General features: G+C 37.6%; 1 protein-coding gene across 1 annotated transcript in view; it reads left to right on the top strand.

Moving 5' to 3' along the window:
• Nucleotides 1–24,426, top strand: part of LOC107697697 (arf-GAP with SH3 domain, ANK repeat and PH domain-containing protein 2-like) — a 29,533-nt gene that overhangs the window by 2,454 nt on the left and 2,653 nt on the right. Inside the window, exons 2-24 of the mRNA XM_016498494.1 lie at nt 3,442–3,514; nt 8,610–8,755; nt 10,304–10,378; nt 10,851–10,900; nt 11,063–11,186; nt 12,209–12,294; nt 12,601–12,676; nt 14,387–14,473; nt 14,668–14,777; nt 15,473–15,542; nt 16,172–16,259; nt 17,562–17,610; nt 17,870–18,036; nt 18,474–18,607; nt 19,018–19,109; nt 19,352–19,532; nt 20,213–20,298; nt 20,384–20,499; nt 20,707–20,774; nt 21,186–21,290; nt 21,651–21,855; nt 22,089–22,350; nt 22,633–22,843. Coding sequence (XP_016353980.1) covers nt 3,442–3,514; nt 8,610–8,755; nt 10,304–10,378; nt 10,851–10,900; nt 11,063–11,186; nt 12,209–12,294; nt 12,601–12,676; nt 14,387–14,473; nt 14,668–14,777; nt 15,473–15,542; nt 16,172–16,259; nt 17,562–17,610; nt 17,870–18,036; nt 18,474–18,607; nt 19,018–19,109; nt 19,352–19,532; nt 20,213–20,298; nt 20,384–20,499; nt 20,707–20,774; nt 21,186–21,290; nt 21,651–21,855; nt 22,089–22,350; nt 22,633–22,843 — 2,661 coding nt within the window. The remainder of the gene's footprint in view (nt 1–3,441; nt 3,515–8,609; nt 8,756–10,303; nt 10,379–10,850; nt 10,901–11,062; nt 11,187–12,208; nt 12,295–12,600; nt 12,677–14,386; nt 14,474–14,667; nt 14,778–15,472; nt 15,543–16,171; nt 16,260–17,561; nt 17,611–17,869; nt 18,037–18,473; nt 18,608–19,017; nt 19,110–19,351; nt 19,533–20,212; nt 20,299–20,383; nt 20,500–20,706; nt 20,775–21,185; nt 21,291–21,650; nt 21,856–22,088; nt 22,351–22,632; nt 22,844–24,426) is intronic.

The raw sequence follows: 24,426 nt of genomic DNA, 5'->3' as shown, positions 1-24,426 counted from the left end.
CGTAAAAAGACAGTATAAGTCATTATAATCAGTAATTATGTCCTCACTCGATGCAACAAATGCCTCGTTTATAATGGGTTTTAATGTTTTTGTCTCGTCGCACCGGCAGGGCAGGGCATCACAGTATGGTGAGGGGAGTAACATTTCTGTCTCACGCTTGAGGTATTCGGCCAATCACAACGCACTGGATAGCTGGCCAATCAGAGCACACCTTGCTTTTTCAGACCGATGAGCTTTGTAAAAATCGATGCGTTTCAAAAAGGCGGGGCATAGAGGAGAAACAATAATGTACACTATGTGGAAAATAATGTGTTTTTTTAACTTTAAACCGCATAAACACATTTCATTACACCAAATACACAAAATCATGTTCTTTTTAGCAACATCATATGACCCCTTTAAAACAAGCAGCGGAAAAATATCACACTGTATAGCCTAATGGTGTGCTTTTGAATATTGTTCTGCACAAGGGATGTTTAATTCAAAAACGTTGAGAACATTTGCTAGATAGATGTGCCAAAAGGCTTGCAGAAATGGGCTTACTACTTCAAGGGCTACAATCTACAATCAATTAATAGGTTAGTTCACCTAAAAATGTTATTTCTGCCATCATTTACTCACTCACCCCTTGTTTGACTTTCTTACATTGAGCACAAAAGCAGATATTTAGCAGAATGTCCAAGCTGCTTTTTCCATACAGTGAAAGTAGATGGGGAACAGGGACAATCATGATCACCATTCACTTTCATTGTGTGGGAGAAAAGCTGCTTGGACATGCTGACATGACTCCCATTGTGTTTTACACAAGAAAGTCAAACATGTTTGGAATGACATGAGGATGAGTAAACTGTTAATTGGGATGTAAATGAAAAAATGGTTAAAAATGCCTTCAAGCAGCATTTGAGCAACACAAAGAGTTGTGAAACTAATACGTAGGTTTTTGTGGAAATATTCTTTAGAATTAACACAGAATGAGAAGATGGAAGTAACTTTAGTTTCCTTGAATGAGTCAGAGATATTTGTGTGATAGTATTTTTTTTTTCAGGATTATAAATTTGCTGCTCAGTTCCTGATGTTGCAGATATGCCGTGTATGACCAGATTACTTGTGTAAATATATCAATTTGTGAGTGTGTTACAGTCTTTCAAAGTGGAGGGTTAAGTGTGTTTGATGCCCAGGTGCAACGTGTATAACTGAGTGTGTTTTCATCAAGGTTAGTGTTTGAAGACTTGTTTGGGTTTGAGAGGCAAAGTTTGTTTTATGTTTCCATTTGCTGAGACTCTGGCTGATAGCTGGCAGCATGTTGAATGTTCTGCAGGAGGAGGCCACGGAAATACAGAAACCCCAGGACAGATGAGTTTGCAATGCAAACTTTTGATGTTTATTGAATTAAAGATTATGCTTTGTATGTTATGTTTGTATTTGTATGTGTGTGTGTGTGTGTGTGTGTATGTGTGTGTGTGTTGTTTGTCATCATACATCACTTCACATCTGATGTAAGCACATACCCACTGCAGTCATACCTTGAGTCAGCAGATTTGATGTGGCTAATGCATTTATTTCTGGCCATCCTCACTCCCTTTGAGTGTAGTATAGATGACTCCCCCAGCCGATAACAGGATCACGTATCCTAGTGTCGTCAGTTCACTGAGGCTTTAGTGACCAGTGTTTGAGAGGTTAGGAGGCAGTGAACTTTACTTGAAAACTTGAAAAATGAACTTTTTCATTTGGTGCTAAAGATGATGTATTTATTGTTCCACTGATGCAGACAGATAGAATGTTTGTACTAACATAATGCCATTATTCAGTATAATTAATGTTAGAGATGTAGAGAAAATAATATGATGAAGCTACTTTTTTTTAAAACATCTTCACAATGCAAGCTATTAAAGTAGATATGCTGAAATGAAGTAAGCATTATCTTTTTACATAATGATCGGATGATATTATTTATTTTTATTTATTAGGCACAAAAACAGTAAGGATCATGATTAGAGTTACAGCTTTTAACTTTAACACAAATGTACACTAAATAAATAATGAAAAATATATGGCTACAAAAATAGTGTTTCACAGGGCCTTAAAGATATCAATGAGCCATTTTTGTTCAGACAGTAGGCCTACATCAAAGCTAATTATTTTAGTTTTATGAGCTGTTAAACCTTAATATGTAAAAATAAGGCCTCTACTTTATGTTTGACATCCATCATGTGGGGTTTAAATCCCCCCAAAACCACTCTTTTGAAGTCTTGAATATAATGGCGATGAACCTTTTTAAGAGAACTTTTATCCTGAGACGACCAAAAACACACTCAATAGGGCACTTTAAAGTGTATTTATTATGTACTTGAAATCCATACCTCCTTTTTTTTCTGGCTCTAGGTGTTTGTACGTGGGAAATGCCTTTTGATTAAGTGGTTTGTCTTCCATCTCTTTCAACATTGTTGAAAAAACGCTTGATAAGAGATTTGGCAAAAACCCTAAGGTCAAAGCACTGTTCAGGTTTTTCCTCATACCAGGAAAAGATGGAAAATAAAACTAAATCCCTAGTAAACTGGGAAAATTAACACAAGGAAGTAATAAGCATATAGTAGGACACATGCTTCTTTAGAAGAACCCGCATGCCCAGACATCTCTTTTTTTAATTTTTTTTATTTATGTTGAGGAAATATTCTGATACCGGTGTAAACACTGACTGACTGTCTGTGTGTAAAAACATTAACCTGTCTGGTGTTCAGTGTGTGAGATTCTGAGTTATACATCACTGGATCCAATAAGTACATGTGTCTGGAATGTTGCCCAAAAAGCTACAGACAGAAACAAAACAGAACCGATCCAAAGAAAGTTTTGACACTGATTTATTAACATTGATCAGACTAAACAATCTCTGGCAGACAGCAGCAGGTATACGTCAGTGTGTTGTAAGGTCGCACACTCAAGGTGGTTTAAAACCCTTCATTGTGATATTCACATTCAGGTTTCATGTTTTCATTTTTAATAGACACTTTCTGACCAAAGAAGTTAAACAAACTGATGTGATTCAATCCTAATAAACCAAAACATGATTTAAACCACTGATATTTGAACTCGGGTTAGATTCCCACGGAGGTGTGTCTCATTCTGTCTAGTGCACTAATTCTTTACTGTAAATAGTGTCTGTTCTGAGTCATTAAGAGTTGTCGTTGTCTTTCGTAAGGCTTGATTCACCTGTGCTTCACAGCTTACCTGTTCTGACATCATCACGGTGACCTGACGTGATAGAAAGACTGCTTGACAACTATTCTGATGTTTGTTCGGTAAAAACAGTCAAGTGTTGCCCCGCAACCAGTTAAACATGTTTGTGCCAATGATTACATGAAGTTGAAGAGTGTAGTTGATGCTGATGCTAGTAATGAATTTCTATTCTAATGTTTTTCTCATTTCTCTGCTGTCTTCCACCAGTCTCTAGAGCAGGACCAGATGTCTCTACAGAGGATGAAGAAAATTGTAAAAGCCATCCACAACTCTGGACTCAGTGAGTACAGTCTTATTTTTTGGAACTTTGTGTTCCTCTTGTTTGCTGAATTATTTCATCTAGTACACTGCTTCTCAACCTTTTTAACTCTAAGACTTTTCATTGTCCACAGCAATATGTGAAGGCCCAACACTCCTAGTTTCTATAAATGAAATTGCAGGATTCCAGACCTTTTAAAGGGGTCATATGATGTGATTTCAATTTTTCCTAAGGGACGTAACATTTCCGTCACACGCTTGAGGAATTCGGCCAATCAGGACGCACTGGATAGCTGGCCAATCAGAGCACACCTCACTTTTCAGACCGATGAGCTTTGTAAAAATCGAATTTTTCTTCTGAAGCGTTTCAGAAAGGCGGGGCATAGAGGAGAAACAATAATGTACAGTATGTGGAAAATAATGTGTTTTTTGAACCTTAAACCGCATAAACACATTTCATTACACCAAAGACACAAAATAATGTTCTTTTTAGCAGCATAATATGACCCCTTTAAGAGCTGAATGTTCTTCAGGGATCCCACCTGTTTGAATGAAGATTATGAAGGATAATGAAGAATATTTTTTACACAGTTTCTACCAAATGAAATATGTTAGAGCTTGGCAATACTACAAAAAGATGTATATTTGATGTTAAAAGATTTGGTCACACCTTATTTTAAGGTCCAATTCTCACTATTAACAAACCATTAACGATGGCTTTTACCTCAATAAAGTCCACATTTGCTGCTTATTAATAGTTAGTAAGGTTGTTGTTAAGTTTAGGTATAGGATAGGATTAAATGATATGTGCTTTATATGTACTAATAAACAGCCAATTATGTTAATAATAGGCCTGTTAATAAGCAACTATTTAATAGTGAGAAATGGTCTCTATACTAAAGTGTTACTAATTAGTAGATTAATAAAGATTTTACTAATTTACATTACTTTTTCAGGTCTAGATGTTACACTTTTAAAATTACTCCCCTGTGGGATCCCTGGTTCTTCAAAGAAAAAAGTTTTTGAGCAAGTAAATTAAAAAAAAATATATATATATATATTTTCTTTACTTGTCTTACCTGATTTTAATGCTTTTGTCATATTTTAAAACATTTTAAGTCGTCTTGAGGCACCCTTGGAAGTTTGCTGATGTCTCTTGGTGGACCCCAGCCACTGGTTGAAAATCACTGGTCTAGTACATAAGCAAAAATATGTATTCTGGGAGTTTAGAATAATATGAGGTGGCTTTTTAGAGATCTTCAGGAAGCCTGGTTCACTTAGTATCACTTATTCAAACCCCAGACTGTTACATAAGAGTCAGCTTGTGATGCCATAAAGATGCTTAATTAAACTACAGTAGTCGTTAAAATGAAAAAGTAAGATTTGTGAAAAAAGTCTTCCAAAAACACATTTCCTAAAAGAATTGCATTGAGGTCATTCTTACTTTTGCTGTCTCACTCTCTCTGTCACACAAATGAAAGATGACAGAAATTGGGGCCTAGACTTGCACTGACATCACAACCACTAGAGCAGATTGTGTGTTTTCCTGTTTTTGACACAGAGTCAGAGTGTAGAAAATAACAGCCACTGAAACTTGCTTCACTGTTTTAATGAACCTAAGAGTTCTCTTAATGACCTTATGCAGTGTTAAACACACAGTTTCAGTGCCTTATTCTGTTCACCCTGCACAACGCACATGGCCACTGGTTACACAGCAGTTTGGCTGCATGTACGCTGAAACTTTAATCAAATATGTACTTTTTTTTTTTTTTTTTTTTTTTTTACCATCAGTGTCTTTACCGTACTGAACTGTCAGGAGAATATCTGTGTTTACATCTGCTCCTCCTCTCTGAAATGAGAAATTGCCCCACAGACCTGGCCAATACACTATTTATAATGTTATGTTGTGCTTACAGTCCTGACTGGAATGATCATGGTTTCTGGGAAACATGTCTCAGATCTGCCTGCTTCCCATTTCTGAGGGCGCATGCCCCATTTCTCAATTCTGTGAGTCACAGTTCAGTTAAACGCAAAAGAGACCCTACGTTTTATCATCTCCCCCCTCGTCGTCACTCGCTCTCTCTTTCTCTCTCTTTCTTTTAACTGAAATCAGATGTCTCATTCCGGTAACACTACTATTGAGGGGCCTCAATTTCCTGCCACTGTGTGTTTGTGGTGGAGCTAAACTTGGTTTAGGAGTGAGACCAAACCTGAACCTGATAAAATACCACTCTTTCTGATTCACCCCATCCTTCTCACTGTGGCGGGATATAGTTGATTGTGTGTGAGAAGTTGTGAATGCTGTTTTGTAGCTCATATTAATGATTCAGAGCTAGTGCAGTTATCAGTTCTGTGCAGCGTCAAGCAGGTTTATTAGTCTTTAGAGCTTTTACTCTTTTTTTTTTTTTCTTTTTTTTCTTTCTTTTCTTTTTTTCCCCCTCTGTTTACTCATCCTGGTTAGAAACCAGTGTTTGAGTCCAGAGTCCATGATGATTTTTGGGTCAATATATATAGATAGAAATGTCTTTTTGTTGTTTTGTTAGTGGTTAGGATTACTTATTAGTATTTTTCATACTTTCTGTTGATGTGAACAAATCTATGAGTCACTTTGGGGTGAAATTCATTGGGTACTGTTGGTGCTGTGAAAATGAATGATGCCCCAAATCCGCATGTTGTTAATTTTTTTATTATTATTTATATAATCAATTTAGTTTAGTAGTTTTTTATTGATTTTTTTCATTCATTTTATTTTAAATTTTATTTCTAGTATTTTAGACCTGCCAAAGTTAATGAGCTAATCGGTATCGTTTAAAAAATGGCCTAGTCTAGTGTTATTGCTTATCAAGTTGCATTTTCTCTTTATTCAGGTGGGTTGTTAATATACCATATATTGAAAATGAAAATTTATTTGTGGACTTTTTAAAATTATTTTTGGAATTTTTATTTGTGGACTTTGTTTAATTAATTGAGTCATGAAAATGAATGTTAGTTTTAGTTTGTTTTTGTAAGTTATGTATGTAGTTTCATCTGTTGAGCAATAAAAACTCATCTTCAATGAGGGTTGAAAGATTTTTATGAATGAGTTCACTTCAGGTATGAATAGGGTACTCTATGAAGGTAATTTAAAGAGCTGTATATTTAGTCTAAACATGTGTCTGTCTGTAATCTAACAGTGTCACAGTTCAAAACAGAGCTGTTGACCGTGGACTAAATGTTGCTGAAGACATGCAAACACAAACACAGATGTGGCAGACGCTTTAAAGTGTTGATATAGGGTAATTTTTCTAAAAACTCAGGAACAGGATCTGCTTCAAGGTTCATTTGAGCTTCACATATCATCTCTGGAACAGATCAGGGTCTCAAACATGTCAAGAAATGAATTAACAATACAAATTAAAACTGAAAGTGTGTGTCTGAAAGTGCTCACAGATGCCTGTTGAGAAAATAAAACTTGTTTCCAGATCAGGGAAGGTAGGTCCTTAGAGTGCTTGGCGCCTGTGAGTGAAATGCAGTATTGTTTGAGCTGGACTGACTCACTGGAAAAACACTGTTGATTGAAGTCCACAGAAGAGGAAGTGTCAGCTAGACGTTCGATTAACTAACTCTAGAAAAAAATCCCCCCTATTTTTGTCGTTAAGTTGTTTGTCCTGTCTTGAAAAACGAAACTCAACCCAAAACCAGATAATGCAAGTTTATTTATTAAGGAAGTGATCTTACATTTCCACAATCTTTAGAGTCTAGACCGATATCCTGATAGATATCAATATGCTGACATGAGGATTTCTCCTGTTTATGTTTAATGTGCTTTTGACACTACAAAGTAATTTATTCAGGTGAAATGGGATCAGGACACAATGCATGTGATGCACCCAAGTCGTATGTGTTCCTTAATCAAGTCCTTTGCTTTTCCTGGAACAGTTTCCTGATCAACCAATCAAAGCCTTAACCCAACCCCATAGAATGAGAAGGCAATGATTACTTGATAGGAATGTTGTTTATGAAGAGACAGAGAATTTCAATCCAGGAAAATGTGTCCATCATGTTTAGCTATAGCACTGTATGCTAATTCCAGGGATGCTCCCTTGGAAAGTCCAGCATGTGCTCCCACAAATACTTGTGATTATCATAAGTGAGGATGGTTTGGCTTTGCTTTGGCTCTTATCTAAGTGTACCTGTTTATTTTATAGCTGTGGAGCTGAGAGCTCTTTGATCTGTAGTACAGTCTGAGCCTGTGGTGATTTTAGTTTTCTTGCCAGGAGCTCACTGTGCTTCAGCTGGTATAATTTTCACTGTATCACAAAATCCTGTTTTCCTTTTTTCATTTGATCATGTGGTGAGGTTTGCAAGATCACACGGTTTCAGAAGATGGATAAAGGTTATCATGTTTAAAAATTACTGCTGTACAAAAAAAAATATTTTAAAGAAATCTAAATCTATCCATTTTCTTACTATATTTTTTCCATTGCTGTTCAAGAGTTTGGTGTAAGATTTAGTTTTTTAAATAAATGAATATTCAGCAAGGATGCATTAAATTGATAAAGTCATATAAAGACGTTTTATAATGTTAGAAAATATTTCTATTTCAAATAAATCCTTTTGAATTTTGAAGTATCCTGAAAAAATCAGTTCAGTTTCCACAAAAATATTAACCGGCACAGCTGTTTTCAACATTGATAATAAGAAATGTTCCTGGAGCACCAAATCAGCATACTAGAATGATTTCTGAAGGATCATGTGACACTAAAGACTAAACGCTGATGAAAATGTAGCTTTGCCATTACTGGAATAAACTACATTTCAAAATATATTAAAACAGAAAACAGTTATTTTAAATGCTAATAATATTTCACAACATTACTGAGCAAATGCAGTACATACACTGACTGTATTTCAGACTGAACTATAGAGGCTTTTCACAATCCTGTCAATTCCTGATTGATAAAATCAAGTAGCCTACATTTGTTTTCATTGAATATCCTGTTTCTCATGGAAATGTGTAACATTACAGAAGAAAAGTGGACTCCAAACAGTTTTGTATTGATTTCTAGTTTCTCCGGTTATCTGCAGAAAGGTCACAGGATTGTCTTGTTTTTGATTGTGTGATGTTGTGTTTCCAGATCATGTGGAGAGTAAGGAACAGTACACAGAGGTTCTGGAGAATCTGGGGAACAGTCACCTGACGCAGGATAACAACGAGATATCCACAGGTTTCCTGAACCTGGCTGTGTTCACGCGAGAGATCACTGCACTCTTCAAAAACCTGGTGAGCAGGACACCATTCTGAAACTACAAATACAAACGCAATAAAAGGGACATAAAGCTGAATATTGTTTTTTTTATCCCAATTAAGACCCATTTCTTTCAGCAGAGAAAGCAGACATATTGTAGTCAAGTATTCAAGTCAAGTGTTAGTTTCTCATTTCTTACCCCAAATTTAGCTTCCAGGTGCAGCATAAAGTTCAGTGAAGCGTAAATGTTAATTACCTGAATAATTCAAGGCCAACATGAATATTTTTCCACCTTTGAGAGGAAACTATTCAAGTACTGTCTGCCCTGCCAGTATTATTATTCAAAAAGCACCTTTGGGTGTGTGCCTGTGTGGCTTGTTTTCTGGATATATTTCTGAATAAGAAACAGCAGACTTCCAGCTGTAGAAAGTACACATGGGACTGGGAGAGGTAGTTTTGTGTGTGTGTGTCAGCAGGGGTTCAACAGCTGCAGGCGAGGGCCCCTCAAACCACAGCGCCCAGAGCCCTCCCACTGATAGTTTCTATGGTGATGGTAATTTATACCAGACCCGAGAGCATGAGTGGATAGCGTCTGACCACTGAGCTGTCAATCAAACGATCACCAGGGACAGGAACCACAGCTTAAAGAATACAACAGAATCTCTGCTAAGAAAATAAACTCCATTAGATTTAGCGTCCTTTTGTGGAGGCTAAACTTTCCCTCAGAGTCAAGCCCATTTTTCATATTCATGAAGACTTATATTTATAACATCCATTTTTCAAGGTTATAAATCCATATCCAGCACCATTATGAGGTGACTCCCATGATTACTTTTAATTTATACTTTTGTGTAGCACAATATGTATTTAATGTTTTGTGTGAAAGTGTTTACTTGGGTTTGAGTATCTTTTTTTTTTTTTCTTTTTTAGTGGTCAAGCAAGGTGTTTTTTTATCATTCAGTACCAATGCCTGTCTCTATACTGCACAGTGGCTGTATATAATAAATATACATAATATAATGACATTGTATATAATGTTATATATTATGTCATTATATATTATTATATATAATGACATAATATATAATAATATATAATATAATAAACACACTAATAAAAAAAATTAACAATGCTGTCAGTACATTTAAAAATGACATTTAAATGGGAAATATGTCCGAAAGGCTGTCCTTTGTTTGAAATGATTCGGTCTGATTCTTCTTTCGTCCTGCAGTGGGTTTTTCCTCGCACATTCCTTCCTAAGGAAGATTTATACTTGCTCAGCACTTTTATGCATTTGTCCAAGGAGAAATCCCAAAAAGAGTTTTACCTTTTGCAATTTTATAATGCGGATTTATGGTTTGCGAGCATTTGTACATCCAGACTAGGCTTTATAGGGAGTGACTAGGCTTTATTTAAAGTGAGTTAGAGTTTACATTAACATTTGCACTATGATCTGGCTGACTTTCAGATGTTGTTTTTAGTTTCTTTTTGGTGTTTGTCTCGGTTACATTATTTCTACATACCTGTTTGTTCTCGAGTGCGTGTCTGCCTGAATTTATGTGTTCTTTCTGATGGTTCTTTAGGTGCAAAACCTGAACAACATCATTTCTTTCCCTCTGGAGAACGTGCTAAAGATTGAGCTGAGAGACAGCAGGCTGGTGAGTGAGACAGACACCTGTGTCACACTGTCATCATACTAGACTAAAACGTCACATTAAACCCCAATTGAATTGATAATTGAATTCAATTAAAGAGTTGATAAAGCTAAGGAAGTCAAATTCATCCCTTTAAAGAGTCAACAGTGCGTCATGTTGTTTTGTAACAAGGTTTGACAAGTAGCTTGTTTGGGGTTATTGTGTTTTCGAATGTCAGAAACGCAATAACTGCACCACACCTTTCTTTGAGTTTAACCGGTATGATGAGTGGAGACATATTGCAGGGCTCTGAGATCGAGTTTTGATACACACCCTGATATTATTACTTGCACAATATCAATTGTCCACAATGAGGTGTCCTTTGTTATTGCATCACGTTTTTAAGGCGACACAGTGTAAACTTTTTTAATGTGTGTTTGTCTGTGTATATATGCACAAAATTCTTTATTCTTATAGTGTATTTCTTTTCTCTCAGGAGCTGAAAAAACAGATGGAGAAAAGCTGGAAGGATTATGATGCTAAAATGTGAGTTTCAGAGTCAAATTGTTCTCCTAGTACACAACTTCCTATAATATTTAATACAAGACCACCACTTGGCTTGTCTAAAAGACAAGTCCACCAGCTAAACTAGTGTCTCATTATGTTCTTTTCTCTTTTTCTTCATTCATTTTCACTTCGGCTTTTCAGAGGCAAGCTGGAGAAAGAAAGGAGAGAGAAACAGAAACAGCATGGGATGATTCGGTTGGAATCAACAGACACAGCAGAGGACATGGAAAGAGAAAGAAGGAACTTCCAGCTGCAGATGTGTGAGGTATAAGAGGCCGTATGAGGGCGGCCGGTTAACAGACTTATGAAACGTGTGCAAAATGAACCTGACCAAGACCACATTGTGTGAGCGTCTCAATGAGAATAAGTGCATTTAGTGCAGCTGTATGTGTGTGTCTTAGCAAGTCATTCCTGGGTTACCTCAGATTGTTAACCTCTCTGCGGTATTAAGCATATTCTTTGTAAATTCAGTAAGTGTGTGGCAGTGTGTGAAGTCACCTAAAACCAAAAGGCTTTGGGGTGTTTTTGAGAGAGACACTCTTGTTTGAGGCCACATTGTGTTCATGTGTGGTTATTGATGACCTCACTCCACATGTCTGTGGCGATATGTCCAAGTTCCATATGCTGTGTGCGTGGCAGTTAGCAGGACGGGGGAAATTTGGGTTACGCCGCTTGAACCCAGCTGAGGTAATAGAAAGAATAAGGAAAGAAGGAGTGAAGTGGAGGAATAATGAAAGAGGGGTTTTTCAGTGTCCTACAGTGCTCCCTTTCCCAGCCGCAGAGCTCCAGATGTCTCCACTTTGCTCTCTTTTTATAGTGGAGACATGCGTTATTTCTTCCAAACCTGACCGACCATGTGACCATAATTAACTGGAAAGTTCCTGTATCCATATATGCATAGAGTAAATTTTCATTTATTTGAACAGATTGCTTAGATACAGAATGTTCAGAAACTTAAGCAGCATTTGATCCCCAGTGGCTCCTTTCACCTTTTTTAATCTACATAAAGTAGTTTACTCATGCTTATGCATACACTACACAATTATCTGTGAAATCTGACAGCCCAAAGTCTGCAGACTGGTTTTGGCAACTAGCATTGACTCCTCCAGAATGCAAATCATTGCAAAGAAGTTGTGTAGTGCATTTTACCCTTTAATTCATGTTTGTTGTGGATTCATCTGCTTTAGCTTTGTGCTGAGTCACAATGTTGGGACACAACAGTGGGATTGACCTTTGACGAATGACAGACTTTTTTTTCTCTCTCCCTCTCTCTCTCTGGTTTGATAGTATTTACTGAAGATTCAGGAGCTGAAAGTTCGTCAAGGTCCAGATCTACTGCAGAGCCTGATTAAGTACTTTCAAGCCCAACTTAAGTACGTCTAAACCAAATTAAGATCCTCTAGAAGCACCAGCTTCCTTTTCAGTTGCAGATTTAACCTAAATTGGTTTTAGTACAAAACTGCTTTTCACATTACACTTAAGTCTGGGTTAAGGCCCCTTATAAGACTGGGTTCAGCATATGAATCTCAAAGGAATTTGAATAACTACAGTGAAGATTTAATCCTGCTAATCATTCAACAGCTGTGTCTATATTGATTGAATCTCTGTGGCTTTGTGGGTGTGTGTATTGATGTCACTGACATTTGAGATGGCTAAACACTGCGATTGTGTTTTCTCAGTTTTTTCCAGGATGGACTGAAGGCTGCAGAGCATCTGGGTCCATTTGTGGAGAAGTTAGCAGCCTCTGTACATACGGTAATAGATTTGTCAATCCCAGTATCTTTGTAGATAGAATAACATACATATTCTAGTCTCCACACTTGACAAAGTGTGTTACATAAATAAATAAAAATGTATTTTAATATATTCATAAATTTCATACATTTTTGCTGTGGATTGTAAAGGGCAGCTCTAACTGGATGGTTTGTTTTCTTAGATTTATTAGAGAGATGATAAGCAGACATAATGGCTTATCTTGTTTTTGTTTGTTTTCTTTTTGTGATGCAGAAAGTCAGACCTGTGCGACATACACACCTTCAGTGTTTTGAAACTATCTCGCTTCTCATGTTAGTCACGAACTGGCGTAGTGTTAATATGATGAAATAATACTCTTCAAACTCCATTCGAGGAAGATTTATCATTGACACTTTATCATTGATTTTACATGTCTAGTCTGGCTGATACAGTTAGTTTGAAAGACTAACTTTCTACTGAATTTCTACTGACTTTCTACTGAATATCATGTAAATCTTTTTTGCGCACACATTAGCTTTGTTAAAAAATCTAGTCAGCAGCCTACCTTGACAGCATTTTAATACATCATGACAGCTTCAAAAAGTATGTTGCGACCTTTTTCCTCTTTTAAAGTCTGATTGCATGTATCTTTTGAAGAGAAAGCAATCCCAAAATGCATGTCAACAAGATGAATGAAAGAATAAAATACTCAAGATGAAGGATGAGTACTGAAAAATATGAATAAAACCGTTTAATATGTTACATATGTGTGCTAGGTAGCTAATTAAAGTGTACAGTTTAGCAACATGTTAACGGAATGCTATGTTGCTTGTATTATTCCTTTGCATAGACATATGACACACAGAGTTGCAAAAGTCTGTTTCATGATGGTTAGGATACTCCCTTAGAAACCCGCTTCCTATGTAAGCAGCAGATGGCAAGGAAACTTAGAAGGTTTTGGACCCAAGCTATTATATTGATTGCGTCTAGATTCTTAGATTTGTCTCACTTCATTCTCCCTAATAAATAAACCAAAAACTGTTTTAAAACATTATATTCAGTATTTATCAGTTGATGTTTCCCAGCAGCATTATTACTCTTTCTGCAAGTCTTGTCTAGTCATGGGTTGTAGAGAGATTTGATACGGTCTAGAGTGAATATCACACAACAATAATAATGGTGTTCATTAAATGATCTTTCTTGTATCAAAGTTTGTCATTTAGTTGATACTATGAGGAGAAGGCAGGATAGGGCATGTGGAATTGGTGTTGAGATGACCGTGTTTTATAACAGAACTGGTTCGGGTAATGTTTCTAAAGTGACATTTCTCCCGTTTCAACTTGCTCTCTTTTGATCATAACGCATCAGCATTTGGCACATAAATGGAAATGAAACTCAAAAATGAAACAACCAGAATCTAGCTTTCCAAAAGGAATAATTTCCTTTTATAAAGTACTATGGAAACTGGTTGAAGAAATTGCTGGAATTTTGTACTGGGGGCCAAAGCCATAATTTAAACAGGCTTTGAGTACTGCAGTATTTCTGGCTGTGTTGGTTTGGTCCTGGGCTTGATTACAAAACGGAGGGACGTGTTCCAGTTTAAGCCTGTAAACTGCTCCGTTATCAAATGTATTTTTGTTTGTGTATAACTTATGTTAACTCTTCACAAGACCAGTCACATTGTGTAGCACAAAAACAAGCCCCATATCACTTTACTGTGATTGTTCACAGGTTCGTCATGAGCAGGATGATGAAGTAAAGCAGCTCTCTCAATTGCGTGACTCACTCAGAACACAACTACAGGTTGATGGCAAAGAGGTAATATCCAAAGTAAACACAACTCCCAGAATGCACAACTTCTAGCTCAAAGTAATGCATTTTCTTCACAAGATGGACTGAAAAAGAGCTCATCTGTGGCCATAATTGGCATTAAAGACTCTATTTCAGCAAGCTCAGAGATGATGATGATGATGATGACAGTTATAATAATAAATGTTGTTCTGTCTTCACAGGATTTTCTAAACAGGAAGAACTCTGGCCATGGATATAGCATCCACCAACCACAAGGCAATAAGAAATATGGCACAGAGAAATCAGGATTCCTTCTTAAGAAGAGCGATGGGTGAGTTAAACATTACTGTCTACTTCCCCAAGTTGAGAAGGTCACCAATCCCCCAAAAACAACAACAGACCAACTGTTTATTTTTATTACCTGGGTTTATTCAAGGTTTTCCAGACATGATGCATTATTCAGCTCCTGTTTGCTTTTAGTCACATGGGGTGAGTGTGTGTTTCTCAGGAAACACTCTCCACACTGCTCTGTGAATGTAATGATATATATGCCCTCTTCTTAAACTGGAAGCAGAATAAATGAAGTGAGTTATAATATCCTGAGAGTCGTACAGAGTCGTTCCTCTCACACAGATGTTTTCTATTAAATGTGGTTTAGTCTCTTACTGCACTAGAGTCTTACTTGCACTCTCTTAAAATCTCTAAGGCCAACCTACAGCTCACAAAACACACACATGCCCACATAGACTACTTAGGTTTTGATCAGTGCATCAGAATAAACATGTCAGTGCCATTTTTGTTGTCAGTAAATTACTGAATGTAACTTCACTAGAGAGCTACTGAATCAGTACAGTTAACAAGTGGCTACTAGTTATTTCTGCTTCTCAAATCAATTTATATAAATCTTGATACCAAGGACCCCTGAATATGATCATTTTATCTCTGTGAAGTATGGAGGTATTATGCTAATACTGATGAATACTGAATGTGGATTGTTAGGGTTTTTCCATGATCTTTGTGTTTTAGGATCAGAAAGGTTTGGCAGAAGAGGAAGTGTGGGGTAAAATATGGCTGTCTCACCATTTCACACAGCACGGTGAGATTTGAGAAAGACAAACACCTTCCAGTTACACATACTTCATTATATTACAGCTTTTGAATCTTTTTTGCTGAAAGGAATTTAAGTACTTAATATTAACTTTTTGTTTACAAACCTTCTGTATAAAATCCTATGGCTGAATCACTATGCTGTAATCGGTACTCTTGCTTGTGTGATTATTGTTTAATTGGCACAAATCGCAAACTGACATTGGTAATGACACACAAAGGCTGTTTCCTCTTAGTCTCCAGAGTGATTACTTGAGCTTCAGAGGCCTGCAATCAAATTTTCCCATGCTGTATGAGAAAAGACTCAACGCTCATGTATTAGCAATTTCCTTTCAGAACCACAAACTATAGGCCAAAACACAACACAAGTGTTTCATCTGGAATCATCCACATTGTCAAAAACCAAAACTTTCACTGGTTTTGCTTACATGTCTGTGTGCGTCAAGCTTCAGTGTTTTAGCAACCATTAACTTTATGTAGCTTTTACTCACATCTTTAGCATTAATCCTGCACACAGCATAAATGCAAGTGAGATTTGTTTGCATTTGATTTAGTGAGTGACCACATATGTGATGAGTATGCACTTTAAACATGTTATGACTCTTCTCTAACTCTCAGATCAACAGACCACCCGCAAAGCTCAACCTCCTGACGTGTCAGGTGCGGCCCAACCCTGAGGAAAAGAGAACGTTTGATTTAGTTACACGTACGTTGACCTCTGACCTTTGACCCTTTTTCATCTCTGCTGTAATATGAAGAAAAGGACTATGTTTGGAATGGGAAACTAGCATGCTAATGATTGAATAGTGCGTGGTACACACTGTATACTGCCTACTAATCTTTAGAAATAAGTGAAACAGAAGGCAATGTATGTTATAAGCAGTAGTATGCTGCACTGCTGTCACACAATTTTATATATAGACTTTATAATTCAGTGCTGCTGGTGTAGCTGACCGGTATGTGATGCATTATGGGAAATCTGATGTGAAATACAGTATGTGAACCAGGTGAGGTGTTTTATGCATATAGGTGTTCAGAAGTATGTAAATACAGTTTGGAGGAATAAGTATGTAGGTGTATGTGGATCATGAAATGCAGATAAGTTGAGTGGCTAGTCCTGACCTGTTTTTTTTTTCTGTTGATTTCCTGTATGTTAGGATGTTTTTTCCATGTTTCCTTTGCACAGAGGCCCACCAAGCGCACACATTTACATTTACATTTACATTTAGTCATTTAGCAGACGCTTTTATCCAAAGCAACTTACAATTGGGGGATACATAAAGCGATTCTTCTTAAAGAGGCAAACAGACACAGGAAGTGGTTGTAATACCAAGTTCTTAGACATTGTTCAAATAAGTACAAGCTAGAAAGAGAAGGAATAAATAAAGAGAGAGAATTTTTTATTTATTTATTTATTTTATTTTTTTTTATGATGAAGTCAAGTAGCTTCGAAAGAGATGGGTTTTCAGCTGTTGCTTGAAAATTGTCAGGGATTCAGCATTCCGGATAGGGGTGGGAAGATCGTTCCACCAGCCAGGAGTGGTGAACGAGAATGTTCTGGAAAGTGATTTTGAGCCTCTCTGTGATGGTACCACGAGGCGTCGCTCACTAGCGGATCTCAGACTTCTGAAGGGGATGTGTTTGATTGTGCTTGATGGAAGTCCAGCCAGAAGAGCATTGCAGTAGTCCAGCCTAGAGATGACAAGGGCCTGGACAAGAAGTTGTGCAGCATGCTCCGTTAGAAAGGGCCTGATCTTTCTGATGTTGTGCAATGCAAACCTGCAAGATCGAGCGGTCTTTGCAATGTGGTCTTTGAAGGTCAGCTGGTTATCAAAAGTTACACCAAGATTTCTGACCGAAGTTGATGGGGTAATTGTAGAAGAACCTAGCTGGATGGAGAAATCATACTGTAGAGTTGGAGTGGCAGGGAAGACAAGAAGCTCAGTCTTTGCCTCACTATTTGCACACTATTTATCTCTTTTATCTCTTTCTCTCTCTGTCCTTGCAGACAATCGCACATACCATTTCCAGGCTGAGGACGAGCAAGAATGCATGATGTAAGTGCAGAAATGTGTACGCTCACACACACCCGTATACATAGAAATCTTTATTATATACTGCAAAGCGGCATGAACAGACATGCAGGAGAGAGCAGGTTCAAAACCTGCTTCTAGAGAGGAGAGAGAATAAAAAGGAAAGAGTAAGATAAAGAAAGACATTGAAATGTTAAAGATGCAATGGATGTATCTGAAAGGTCACCTATTGAGATGAATGCACGTCTTTGTTTTTGTAATCCCTTCATTTGTCTTCTTGCAGATGGGTTTCTGTGCTGCAGAACAGTAAGGAGGAGGCCTTGAACACGGCTCTCGGAGGAGATCAGCTCCAGTTTCAGGACAGTGGTCTGCAGGAGCTTGTCCGAGCTGTGATCTCAGGCCTGAGAAACCTGCCAGGCAATGAGGCCTGCTGTGACTGTGGAGCTCCAGGTCTCGAAAAGAGGATCCTAATGCATTTAAATACTGTTAGAGGCCATTAATACAGAACGCATTTTGCATTTCCTTTTTTTTTTTTTTTTAATGAAAATGTGCTAGATGGATGTGTTTGACCACTGTCTTTTTAATTTTAAATGCAAAAATGCATTCTGTGAGAATGGCCTCAAATACAGAAATCCTATGTGTTATGTTATTCTAAATCAAATCAAAATGATGATTGGAGAGAGACATTTAATTTAAGCCTTAAATAGTTTTGAATGTGTGTTTCTTACACAACTATTTAGATCAATGAAATATTTAAGCAATGCATAACACTATGTCTGTTCCCAAAAATTTCTGTATCATCTTTATGAAGAGCTTCTAAAAAACACTTTATTGGTCAGTGAAGAGTGGCAAAGAAATGTTTGAATGATGTGTGTTGTGCTCTTTAGAACCCACTTGGCTCTCCACTAACCTGGGCATTCTCACCTGTATCGAGTGTTCAGGAATCCATCGTGAGCTTGGAGTACATCACTCACGAATTCAGTCTCTCACTCTTGACGTACTGAGCACATCTGAGCTCCTGGTAAACACACACACACACACACACACACACACACATATGTGTGTGTGATGTCATACAATTTAAAAAGATAATTCAGCTCCATTCATTATACAGTCCATTACCTTCTGCACATTTACCGTTGTTCTTTTTGTGTGGTACGTATCACATTTATCTTGAACTTTTTACCCATAATCCACTGGGACTGAGTCAGCATTTACTCACATGTGTCTCGCTCACATCTGTAAATGTTTATATAAACTTTTTACCTCTGACAGTAAAGCAGTGCAAGTGCTCCTGCACACGAGTGTTATTTATTAGTTAGTTACTTGTTGTCAGTTAGATTACAGATAAATTACCTAACATAAAGCTGGATGCATATGTTCAGTGTTTTACGGCAAACATCTGTTTATCAGTTGTGTTTTGGTTCACAGTTGGCAGTGAGCATTGGAAACGCGAAGTTTAATGACATCATGGAAATTAACATGCCCAGTGATGCAGTCAAGCCCCTTCCAAAAAGTGACATGTGAGTCCTATTGTGCAGTCTCTTTTTCGCTTTTAGCTCAGACTTTTTGGAAGGGGCTTGTTGGAAACGCGAAGTTTAATGACATCATGGAAATTAACATGCCCAGTGATGCAGTCAAGCCCCTTCCAAAAAGTGACATGTGAGTCCTATTGTGCAGTCTCTTTTTCGCTTTTAGCTCAGACTTTTTTTTTTTTTTTTTTATTTTTTTACCTCACCTCATTTTGGATTTTTTTGCACATCAGGACAGCGAGGAAGGAGTACATTGTAGCGAAGTATGCAGAGCGACGCTATGTCCTCCCAAAAGAACACTCTGAAGCGTATCATGTGTATGACACTGTGAGGAACAAAGATCTCACGTCACTGCTACAGCTCTATGCAGAGGGAGAGGACCTGTCTAAACCAGTGGCCACACCTGAAGGACAAGTGAGATCCTCAATACAACCATATACACAAACACCACAACCACAATGATGATAACAAAAACATCAAGGCGTATAAACATGCTGTCACTCATGCTTTTCACATTTCTTGAGATGTTTAGAGCTTTCAAAGGTATCAATCCATCACATCAGAGACTTCCTGTGGTTTAGTCAAATGGATGTTTAATTTTTCTTGATAATTTTGAACTGTATAAGTAAAAATGAGACATCTTTGTGGTTATACGTCATTAATCACACATCATTCACACTCTCTCTGTAATTCTGTATTTCCTCTCTTTTTTCTATCTCTAATCAGATTTACCTCTCCTCAGCCCACTCAGGAAGTGAACACAAGCTGTGTAATGACTGCTGTTCTTGTGTTTGAATTTGTTTTGTGTATGTGTGTGTTATTTGGCCATAGTCTCAGAATAGAGACAGAGTTTGACTTGAATGATTCAGTGACTGAATCACCAACATTTTTATTTTAAAACACACACGTATACTCACAAGTAGAGAATTGTAGTATGCCAACTCGCAGACTAATTCATTAATCTTCTCCGTCACTCTTCATCCAGTCTGCTGTGATTTATTGGACTGGTGAATAACAGTATGTTTGTTTCACCGAGACAGTGGCTGGTTGGCAGCAGCCAGTAGCTTTAACTTGTTCTCTTCTGTGTCTAACAGGACCTGAAGGAGACCGGTCTTCACTTAGCTGTGCGCATGTCTGAGAAGACTTCTCTGGCTCTGGTGGATTTTCTAGCTCAGAACTGGTGAGAGAAATCTGCTGTTGTCACGGATCTGTCAGTACATGGTAGGATGTCCATCAGCTGACCGCTTTGTGTTTGTGTTTCTCAGTGGCTGCCTGGAAAAGAAGACAGCAGAAGGAAACACAGCGCTTCATTACTGTGCATTATACAACAAACCAGAGTGCTTGAAACTTCTGCTCAAAGCAAAGGCGGTTTTACACACAGGTATACAGTAATCACATACATGCAAATTCAGCTATAAAAATTATGGATAGATGCATACATAGATGTATAAACAGACTATGAAAGACTGAGTTCAACTTGTATACTTACTGATAGATAGATAGATAGATAGATAGATAGAAAAACAGACAAATAAATGGATCAATCTGTCCTGATTTTGACTCTTCCATTGTTCTGATTGTCCTGTAGTGAACTCAGCGGGTGAGACGGCTCTAGACATTGCCAAGAGACTGCAGCACATGCTGTGTGTCGAACTGGTGAGTATCACATAATGCACAAAGCTTTTATTGACTTTGTGTGTATGTGAGCACATGTTTGTAGAGATATTATTCCTAGGTTGACTAGGTTGAACTTTATCCTGTTTAATATCCTGAATTCTCATATGACAGTGTTTTCATAAGGAACTTCCCTTGTCCTTCCCTTGCATAAAATAATAATATCATATAAAACAAACCTAGTAGCTGTTATAAATATGAATGTCTCCAAATAAACAATGAGGGATCATCAAACCATTGACTCTTTACAGTATGAAGACAACAAACAAACAAATAAAAAAATAGAGCTGGATTTGAATCTCTATCTAATAGTGTGATATCTGTCAGTCTGGTCAAAAGTGAGTCAGTGAATTGGCTGTTGATTTCTTATATTTTATTTGTGTGCATGTTTAGCTGGAATTGGCCCACAGTGGGAAGTTCAACTCTCAGATCCATGTTGAATACACATGGGAGACGCCACAGGACATGTATGACAGTGAAGATGATCTGGACGAAAGGGTCTGTAACAAGATTAACTATTTCTTAATAAAGTATATGCATTTTCAACATATGTAAAGTGGTATCTGAGTCTGTGACCACTGGTGAAAATGTTTCTCTGTTTTGCATTTTTCTAATTTAATAATAATAATAAAATAATTTATTTTATGCCATAATGTTTCTTTGTTTTAGAATTTATAGAATCATAATGATAAATCAGTGCACAGGTTCAGCAATATGAAATTGATGTTTTTATATATATATATAGGGGCATTATGAATATATGAGTTTACGAGTCTATGGATGCTCATAAATAAAAGTATAAAAGTCTCTGTTTTGACTCAAAATGTGAAATATAATGTTCAGTAACTATTTGTTTAGGTAAGTCCCCATCCTAAGGGCTCACGGTCTCCGCTGCCCCTTACTGGCAGCAATAGGCACTGCTCGGCTGCATGGAATTTAAATAAAAGCAGTCCGGCCAGGACCTATGAGAACATTGACTTCCTATATCGAAATCCACCCAACAACAGCGCCCCCACTAATGGCTCCATGCCTCCTCCCCTGCCAGCTAAAGCAATACAAAGAGGTGAGATACTGTTTGTTAGCTTTTAATTGACGTTTTAAGTCTGGAATTTTGTATACCCCAAAAAAGCTTGTGCAGGTTTGACCTGATAAACAAAAGCTAAGGAATGATCTGGCATTTAGATGTTCTCTAAGAAGCTGAAATGAGGTCCTTTGCAAATGTGAACTGTGTAGAAACCCTGCAGGTTTATTCCAGACAATCCACAGCAAGGTCAAAGATAATTTGTGTCCCTGCAGGCCGTTCAGATCCTCAGATCTCGGGTTCCATTCCAGAGACTCACACCCCCTACCGCCAGAGTTCCCACCCCACCAGCTGCTTTCCGAGAATCAGCACTTCATCCCCTGTGACGGAGTCCCCTGGACCAACACCTTCACGCTCTCATAGCACTGGAGGGTCAAAGGGACATAGACAGACGGTGTACTTGGAGGGACAATCTTTCTCAGGGGCCGAGGGCAAAAATCACTCCACCTCACCACAGAGTCAGAGAGGACCTGTCAGGTTAGTCACTGTGGTCCTATGCTGCATTTATCTTCAAAGGCCAGAGGTTTCCTCATTATTTTACTTAATGATTTGTATTGTAATTTTTTTGTATGTTATTATATTTAAAAACATAACCACTAGTTAGGAGTTGCTGGAAAAATTTATTATGTCACAAGACATATTTATGGTTTTTGAGCTATAATTTCAGTATTACTATTGTTAACAATAGTAATGGTAAAATAGTAGCATTCACTAAAATCTGAATTTTTTGAATACGTAAAATATTACATGTGTCTGCAGTTCAGAGAAGACGACCTCATATCGCCGCACGAGCAGCGGCAGTCAAGGAAAGAGTTCGGCCCCGACTCCAGGGTGTGCAGGCAGTCAGGAGGAACTCTACTGCAGTCCAGTGGGCGGGGCTCCCAGTCCTGTACCTCCGCCAGCGAATGCTAACAACAGTGCCACAGTGCCAATCATACTGCCGCCACCTCGCTCACGCAAAAATGCCATGGTAACATGCCATCCTATGATCTTTATTTTGAGATATGTTTTTTCAAATGTCTTCCTGATGATTACATAGTATGTTTATTTATATTTTTTGCAGTTTGTTTTTCCTTTATTTGTGAACATGAATTTAAGGGCTGGAATACACTACACACTCTGCCCAGATTTTTCTCCAGTTTGCAGTCTGGAGAAGTTGACATTAGTTGTCAAAAGTCATAGCCAGCCTGCAGATTTTGGAAAGTCAGATTTGATTGATTTCACAGAAGATATACGCATAGTGTGTGACAGGCACAGACTTTGATTTTTAGCTTTAGACTCTGATTCCATCCAGTCTTAGACTATCAAGCATATTTAATATTTTGAGCTGATTTTAGAATGCATGTTGTTTTCATTTGTCACGAGTCTCCTAGCAATGAGGCTCATTTCTGCAGGAGTCCGTTGTGTTTGGAACCACTTAAAATCCTCAGTCTTTTAGTGTATGATGCCCAGTTTTTTTCTGTAACCATTTCTGACATGTGTATGATTCCTAGTAGGGATGTAGCAGAGGTGGGGGACTCGAGTCACATGACTTGACTCGAGTTGAGACTTATTTGACAAATATTCATAAAAGACTTGACTTGACTTTGACTTGATACTCTAGTGTTGCCAACTTAGCGACTTCGTCGCTAGATTTAGTGACTTTTCAGACCCCTTTAGTGACTTTTTTTTTCCAAAAAAGCACCTAGCGACAAATCTAGCGACTTCTTGGACAAACCTTATTTAGTTTCTGAGATTCGCCGGTACTGCCGCGCGAGGTTTTGTTTTCCCAGCGCGTACACACCTCTCTGTGCGTCTGCTTTGTTCAGCGAGCGGCTGAGGAGCAGCGCTTTCAGTTAAAAAATATATTCTGTCACTTCGAACTCTATTTTACATGCAAATATAGCCGAAATCACAGCACAGCCATCTTTATCTTATGTGTATTTGATTTCATTAGACGACGTCGTGATTATGAATCAGGATTTTTGTGCAGATTAACATCCAAGGGAGGGCTTGTTATGTAGTCTTAATGGGCCGCGTTTCAGTCTCTAGTTCATATTCATCACGTTGTCTTACAACATAATCAGAAAAATATACCAGTGAAAACAGTTTTATTGAGAATTTGACTGCATTAAAATACAGTTTGTGAACACTATCAAATTTAACTTTTTGCAAGTGCAATGCATTGTAAAATGGTTATTCACCATTTATAAGGAAATGTCAGCTTTTTTTTTTTTTGGTAATAGCGCTTAGTATATGCATGTGTACAGTGTCTAATAATTGGTCTTCAGTGTTAGACTTTGAGTGAAAAGCTTATGGATAGTTTATGGGGATGCACATAAATATATTGTATACGCATACATATACACACACAGAAAGAAAGAAAAAAATCATACAGACTTGCAAACCCAACCATGCATACACAAGCAAACAAAACAAAACACCAACAAAACCCTCAAACTTGCAAGCTTTGCATGCACATGCAAACAAACAATACACTTTCACTCATACACGCGCACACACATTCACTCACAAATATTAATAAATCACACTCACTCAAATCACCTCACTCAC

Source organism: Sinocyclocheilus anshuiensis, unplaced genomic scaffold (genome assembly GCF_001515605.1).
Source record: "Sinocyclocheilus anshuiensis isolate Anshui unplaced genomic scaffold, SAMN03320099.WGS_v1.1 scaffold446, whole genome shotgun sequence".
In the NCBI taxonomy this organism is placed as follows: Eukaryota; Metazoa; Chordata; class Actinopteri; order Cypriniformes; family Cyprinidae; genus Sinocyclocheilus; species Sinocyclocheilus anshuiensis.
This window is presented reverse-complemented; position numbering and strand designations above follow the sequence as displayed.